The sequence below is a fragment of the Volvox carteri genome (assembly GCF_000143455.1).
Source record: "Volvox carteri f. nagariensis unplaced genomic scaffold VOLCAscaffold_81, whole genome shotgun sequence".
NCBI lineage: Eukaryota > Viridiplantae > Chlorophyta > Chlorophyceae > Chlamydomonadales > Volvocaceae > Volvox > Volvox carteri.
The window spans coordinates 8,321-15,654 of NW_003307624.1; the positions used below are offsets into that span (position 1 = coordinate 8,321).

A 7,334-nucleotide genomic window follows, 5' to 3' on the forward strand; every position below is an offset into this window, starting at 1 on the left:
ACCAGGGAAAGTGGAAGGACGTGACATTGCGCGTGCACAGGTTGCCGGATGGCGAGCTGCATTTCGGCGGTCTCTGAGTGGTTCCGATTGTCGGGGGCTGGGATGCTGCAGGTTCTGGCCACCAAGGGCTACAGTCTGAAAAAGGGAAAATGCGGCGGGTGCAGGTTTTCGATGCTTTGTACTTTGTTTCCTTGTGGTGATGTAACGTTGTATGCAGGTCGTGTTATGGCTTGCCGTACGGCTCGGGAGAGGCTTCTTCTTACCACCACCACCACCACCATCAGTGCGTTAGAAGGCTTCTATCGGTGGTCTAACGAATTATTTTTCACTTTGCGGTTTGTGGGGAGGGGTTTTCATTGACTCTTGGAGATTGACTGAGAAGTACGAGCCACGGAATTCGTGACAGGCGCAATGGTGTTGGAGGTGGTGTTGGAGGTGGTGATGGTGGTGGTGTTGGAGGTGGTGATGGTGGTGCTACACTGTCTTACGGAGTGTGAATACACACGAAGTCGTATTCGCGCTATGTTGCCCCCCGGTGGTGCGACCACCCGGCGGTTCCGGGTAGGTGGTACCCTGCAGCTTACATCCGATGCCATTTCGGGAAATGGAAGGCGCGCTTGGGGGGAGGTTTTGACTCCGGTACTCGTCCGGTGAGGTGAGGTCAGGTGAGGCATTGCAGTTGTCGGTCCTGTTCCTCCTCAAGATGCTTAACTCCTTCCATTGAAGACGACACTCTAATTCTGTTTTTTAACGACATTTCAATGTAAGATTTCAGTGGCTGTAAATGTACCCCCTTGTAGTTAGCTGCAGCCTTCTCGCAGCTGCAGCTCTGCCATTTTATGTGAGGGTATAGTTGTAGCAGCTGCAGCTTTTGGTGAATTCTGGTAAATCTGTCATGGCGATGCGAGTGGTGAAAATTGAAGATTGGGTTATTGGTTGGGTGGGGTTGCAGCTCACCCCCAAGGTGAGGAGGGGAGCGAGCGGGGCTGTTGGAATTTGGAAGGGGGGGTAATGGCAGAGGTGGGAATGGCTTTTTAGGGCGCGAAGACCCTATCGGGGGTGGTGGGTGACTGATTGACGGCAGGCAGAAAGAAATGAGGACGAAAAGGCTTTCAATGTACGACGACGGAGCGGGCCTGGTGGTTTTTGTTTTCTTGATTTTATTGTAAGGCTGGGGGATGCGGCGGTTGAGGGGGGGGCCCCGGCAGGTGTTATTCTTAGGGTTTTTACTTTTGGGTTGCGTTCTGGCGGAAGAGGAGGGGCGAGTGTATGAATGCCTCTTTTGAGACATGCTGTAAACCTGCTGTAAACTTACTGGCTGGGTGCGTGTGTGTGTGTGTGTGTGTGTGTGTGTCTCTCAGGTTTTCTCACTCGTGCCCTATCTGCATCATCGGAACATATCTCGGCCATGTAGCAGTAGCAGCAGGCCCGGCGAGCCCCCAACCCCTGCAATGTAAAGGTGGAACGTGTAATCCTTAATAAAAACGTTTGCAAGGCTCACTTACTTAAAAAAAGAATGGGTTCGGGATGGTTTACACTCCCCTGGACAAGCCACACCCGTGTGAGAGGGCTGCATGTACTCCCAATCGCTGTGGCGATCGCGGGCTTGACGAAACGCGGCTGAGGGTTCCTGATGGGACTTGTGCATCAGATTGCGCTTGCAAGTTCGCAATCCCGAGAAATGTTGAAATTGGACTACATACTGTCTCTCGAACGTGTTCATGATTAACTTAATTTTAGGTATGGATATAGTCATAGAGCTGGAGATTCTGGTGGCGAGAAGCGGTGGTTGCATGGGACATAGCGCGCAGGGCTAGTCGTGCGCGTCGGTGTGGAGCTGGTTGCCTTCAGGCTCTGATCCGGCGCTCTGACCAAACGCGTTTTGCTTTTACCTCGAGTTTCTGGCTTATGTACAAGAAGTTTGAGGCTTTCCACCCAGGAACTCCGGATACGTGAAAGTGCTTTCACATACGGAGATAGTAAATCCGCAGTTGGCCTTGAGAGGTCGTGACACCCTTATGCAAATACTGTCTTGTTGAGGCAGGAACGTGCAAGGCCATCCATAGGAACCATGGGCCTCTCGCAGGCTCTACCAACTAACGAACGGAAAACGAACTGCCAACGTGAGGGCTGAGGCTTGAGGCTGAGTAGTACAGACGTGCCACTCCCACTCTATGAATGGAAAACTGTCATAATAGAAACCAAGGAAGGCTGGGGTTAACTTCTTACGCAAAACTCCGACTTGCAGTTTACCACCGAGTTTTAAGCTGATGCCAGTGTTCTAATACATAGTTGTCAGTCACATAGGGTCATAACAGAGCGCCGCTGTTAGCGGCGCTTGCCGCAGCGGCGGGATCGGCATCGTTACTCGAAAAGTTTCGGCAGGAACTTCCGCAGCTATTCAGAATGTCGAACAAGGAGAAGGGTGGTGCTGAGGCGTATGCCCGCTTCAAGCAGTTCGATTACAAAGCGGTAAGCGGCTTGCTACGCGTGCGGGATTTCAAGCCCGCCTTAGCATGCGATGTTCGGGTCTTGCATGGCGAGGACGTTATACTTCGTTACTAGATAGAGGCGGCATAAGCTCATGCTATGTCTCTGGAGCGTCAACAGATTGACGAGGGTTGGCGGCGGAACATGTCAACCCTGGTTCGGGAGTATTATGTTTTTAAGCAAATTCTTACGCATGAGGAAGTCCGGCTGTCAAGCTGTGTTGGAATCATCCTAGGATGGCAACGTGAGCCCATCTGCTCACCGACGCAGGGAGAGGGGGTCACGAATACTGTTGCACGGCTTATCATGCAGCTGGCCTCAATAGTGTTCCAGCACTACGGGATGCATGCTGGGGATTACGTTAACGAGCCGTGACCGGTTGCAGCGACGGGGCCCCTTAGGAAACGAGGCCCTGGGTCTCGGGCTGGGCTTGTTCGCTTTTGCATGGACTGCTTTCTACATGGACTGTTTGCTTAGCGCATCCTCGAAGCCCCACAGCAACCTTCAATTGACAGATTTCGCTCAAATCCTAAGAGAAACCGTAGCAGAGGGCTGCACAGCACAACTTCCCTATCCTTGCCCCTCTCCATCGGCCTCTCAGCCTACATGGACTGTTGCCCTTAGCCCATCGTACTGACCTCTCCCCTCCCCTCCCTTTATACAACCCCCCCCCCACACACACAAAAATGAACCCCACGCAGAATTCCAGTCTCGTGCTCACATCGGACACTCGCACGCGGGAATACGCCACCGAACCCAGCGGGGAGCCGGAGACACTATGGGGGCGCATGAAGGTGGGGCCCCGTGTGCGCCTCGCGTTTTTCGCCATGTCTTGCGCTTTTTGTCAGCCGTGCACGTGTACCTAATCTCTGCGTGTAATCCATGTTGTGCCTTCGACATCGCCCTTCGTCTTGTCTGTTCCCAAGAACACCTTTAAAACCTCCTTGGGGTTAGGTTAACTCCAAAAAAAAACCATTCACAAGAAGCCCGACGAGCGGAACAGTATACATTGAAGACTGGGGCTGTCTGAGCATTATATAGGCTTTTACCTTCAACCGTGTGGACGTTAACTCGGCAGTTAACTCTTTTTTTACCGCTTTTCTCGAACCACCGCATGAATTCAACTCAAATCTTCCCCTAAACCCCCTTCCCTTTTCCCTTTCCCCCCTTCCCCTTTTCCCTTGCAGGGCAAGATGGGCGACCGGGCCCAGACTACGCGTCCTGATTCGGAGCGCAAGGAGCGGGCTGCCAAGAAGAAGCGTGACGCGGCGGCGGCGGAGTTGGAGCTGGCGGTACCTTCCAAGGGCCGGAGCAAGCGCGGCAACGCGGCGGGGGGACTCAGCGTGCTGGATCTGGAGCAGGTTGGTGGTTGGCGGTCTGGGGCCTCAGGGGAAAAGGGGGGGGGGGGGTAAAGGAAAGGGAGTGGAGGCACGGCATGTCATGGGGAAGGAGGAGGGCTATGGGCTATGGGCGTGTGGAGGCACTAGTGACTCAGGTGATGGTGCCATGTGGTGATGTATCATGACCGACCAGCCCTTGGGGATAATCAAAATGGAAGGGCTCGTGTCGATGTCTTAAGTAAGAATGTTATATAATAACGAATAATAACGACACTATCCTGATGATGGTGGTGGTGGTGGTGGTGGCGGGAAGGGGGGGGAGGAGAGATATGTCCTCCGGGCCCTATGGGTGAGGTAACACCCTTAAAGAGGGGGGTTCGGCCGATGGCACTTGACGCAAACAGAAAAGGGAGAGATGGAGGGGGGAAGTGAGGGAGGGAGGATTCTAGGACGACGAAGTGAAAAGGAAGTGCCCAACCCTAGGTACGGAGAGTGGGCGAAGTGCAGGAGGACGGAGGGCGGGGGGGCCTGAGGTCGGGGTTCCCGGGGGGGGATGGCAAGATGGGGGAGATGTTCAGTTCTGTTCTAATCGGACACGGGGGAGAAGAGGGGTAAGAAGGGAGGTGAGGGAAAGTTTTAAAAAATTAAAAAAATGAATATCCCTAAGGACACAAGATGTTGTGGGTGTGTCAGTCAGCTGCAATATGCGGATTGGGTCGGAGTCGGTGATGTGGGTCATGCTGAAACATGATGGGCTGGACGGAGTCGATGATGTCTGAGGGGGGGTGTCAGGTCAGCCTTGGAAAGCCGGAAGACGGAGCGGGGGGCGTCCTGGAGCCGATCCCTTACAGATACAGTCCCAGACACAGCTGGTCTTGCTAACCATCAGTCGTCCTCCCCATCAGTCGAGGACAGTCGCCAGCTCCCCCGGTGCTGTAACGGCGTATAGGCTGGGGTGCGCGAAAAGGGGATTCGCGATCAGGGGTCGAGGAGCAGCGGAGGCGAATGAATCGCGGCAGTGTGTCCGTTTGTCCGTCCGTCCAGTTCTCACTGCGACTGTTGGACATCGCGGCCATCATTTAGCAGCAGCTAAACACACTGCCCTCTTGGTTACCCCTGCCCAGACAAATCTCCTCCTCCACCTCCTCGTCCTAATAACCCCTCCCCGGCCCCCCGGACACACACACACACACACACACACACACACACACACACGGGCAACTCCACCCGCAGCTACTCCCCCGCTTCTTGCACCCGACCCGCGCGCCTCCATGTTTGTCTCCATGTTCAACCCCTCTTCCCTCCCACCAGCCCGTTCGCCCTTTCGGGTCACGTCTGGGCTCTTCTTCCGCTTTTGTCGTTTTCTTGACACCATGCTTTCGTCTCCCTCCCCGGCTCTTTTCTCCCGCCCTCGCTTACGTCTGGCGCATCAGTCTTTCCTTGGCATCAGCTTGACTCGTTCGTGGTTCGTCTCTACCCCCCCTTCCCCTCCCCCAGGGCGGTCTGTACCGGCCCCGCACCAAGGAGACCCGGGAGGCTTACGAGACCCTGCTGGCCATTATCCACAGCCTGTTTGGGGAGCAGCCGCAGGTGGGGAGGAGGGGGGCGGGGGGAGGAGGGTGGGTGGGAGGGTGCGGGTGTGTGTGGGGGGGGCCGCCCGGGGCCGGATAAGGAAAAGGAGAACCACTGGCGAATGAAGCAGATACCCCGAAGAGATAGACGGGTGTAGTCTAGAGAGAGGAGAAGGAGTCTCCTTGGCCAAGGGGAGGGGAGGGGAGGGGAGGGGCCGCTCCCGGTTTATTGTGGGTGGGTGAGGGGACGGGGGGCGGGGTTGGGGACGGGGACGGGGGGCACGAGGATGGGTAAAAGGAGGGGCTGGCAACCTCGTTGAAAACAAGGGTGGCTATTCAGGCGATCTTTTACCCAAGCCCCCTCATTCTTTCTCTCTGACACACGCACATACATACATACATACTTACATACATACCCGCAACGCGCCGCTATTGATCCAGGACGTCCTCCGCGGCGCCGCCGACGAGGTGTTGGCTGTGCTGAAGAACAAGGACCTCCGCGACCCGGAGCGCCAGAAGGAGTGCGGCGCGCTGCTGGGGGCCTGTGACGATGACATGTTTGCCCGGCTGGTGGCCCTGGGCAAGAGGATCACTGACTATGTGACGGAGGCGGAGGTGAGGGAAGGGGAGGGGCAGGAGGAGGGGGAAGGAGAGGGGGTAGAGACGAACCACGAGCGAGTGAAGCTGATGCCAAGGAGGGTATAGACTGCTGCGGCTGATGGGAAGGGGGAGGGGGAGAGTGACCTTGTGTGGAGGGAGGGATGCTGCGAGGCGGCTGTGTGAATGGGTGTGTGGGTTGGTGGGTGAGTGGGCTAAAGAGGCTTAGAGGGAAGGGCGCCAGTCAGGTGTCGCGTGCGTCGTGCGTCGAGAGCACCAACTTTTGCGTCAAGAGATAAATCTTTAGATTGAGGGCGAAGTTTATATGTTGTGAAGACCAAATCCTTTAAAAGACCATTGATTGCGGGCAAATGTTGTTTGTACGATTCCCCCGTCTCCCCTCCTCCTCCCCCTCCCCATGACTCCTGGGTGTTGCCGTCGGCGTCGGCAGCTGTTGCGATGTTCATTTGTATGTATGTATGTATATACATTTACATGACGTCCCCCTTCCGCCCCCGGTGGGGGCATATGACCACCTAACCCCCGGGGTTCACTTCTGAGTTTTCTTGCACCGCATGGTGAAATGCCACCCCCCCAGGGGGCCCCCGGCGACACGCTGGACGAGGAGCTTGGAGTGGCTGTGGAGTTTGAGGAGGAGGAGGACGACGAGGATGATGAAGCGGACGAGGTGAGGGGGGAAAAGGGGAAAAAGGGGAAGAGAGAGGTGTGACAGTGAGGGGGCGGGGACAGGAGCTTATATTGGGGGAGTTATGTGCGCCGCAGGGGTGGTGCAGCAGCAGCAGCAGCGGCGAAATATGTGGTGACTCGCAGGTTCTTCTCACCCTCACCTCACCTCGATTGCCGTGCTGCTCATTCCTCGAGCAGGTTCTTGATGTGGACGAGGAGGACGAGGGGGACGACAATCAGCCTGAGGTCGACCTGCGAACGACCACCCTGGTGAGGAGGGAGGGAGGGAGGGGGGGGGAGGGGAGGGGGGGAGGGGAGGGACCACGAGCGAGTGAAGCTGATGCCAAGGAGGAAAGACTGTTGCGGCTAAAGTAAAGAAGGCATAACTAACCAGTCGGGAAGGGGGGAGGGTGGGAGGGAAAGGGGGAGGGTGGGAGGGAAGGGGGGGGGACACCAGAAACAGAGAGGCAAGATGTTATTATAGTATATATTATATGATGTTACAGTACGTTATAGGTCATGCACCTGCGGGGCCCTTTCATGGCTCGCGGCTCAGTTCATTTAGATCCACTCGTGCGCTCCAACCTCACCTATAACCCCCCGGCTTACCCCGTCTGTGCTTCGTCTTTCCCCCGACCCCCCTTCCCGC

The 7,334-nt window shown here is 56.0% G+C and overlaps 1 protein-coding gene across 1 annotated transcript in view; it reads left to right on the top strand.

Annotated features, from left to right (window-relative positions):
- Positions 1-2,406: 2,406 nt before the first annotated feature.
- VOLCADRAFT_107845 (uncharacterized protein) overlaps positions 2,407-7,334 on the top strand; it is a gene marked incomplete at its 5' end in the record, with an annotated part of 27,023 nt that continues 22,095 nt past the window's right edge. The window contains 7 exons of the mRNA XM_002957826.1: positions 2,407-2,472; positions 3,192-3,284; positions 3,678-3,851; positions 5,328-5,420; positions 5,843-6,016; positions 6,597-6,686; positions 6,884-6,955. Coding sequence (XP_002957872.1) covers positions 2,407-2,472; positions 3,192-3,284; positions 3,678-3,851; positions 5,328-5,420; positions 5,843-6,016; positions 6,597-6,686; positions 6,884-6,955 — 762 coding nt within the window. The remainder of the gene's footprint in view (positions 2,473-3,191; positions 3,285-3,677; positions 3,852-5,327; positions 5,421-5,842; positions 6,017-6,596; positions 6,687-6,883; positions 6,956-7,334) is intronic.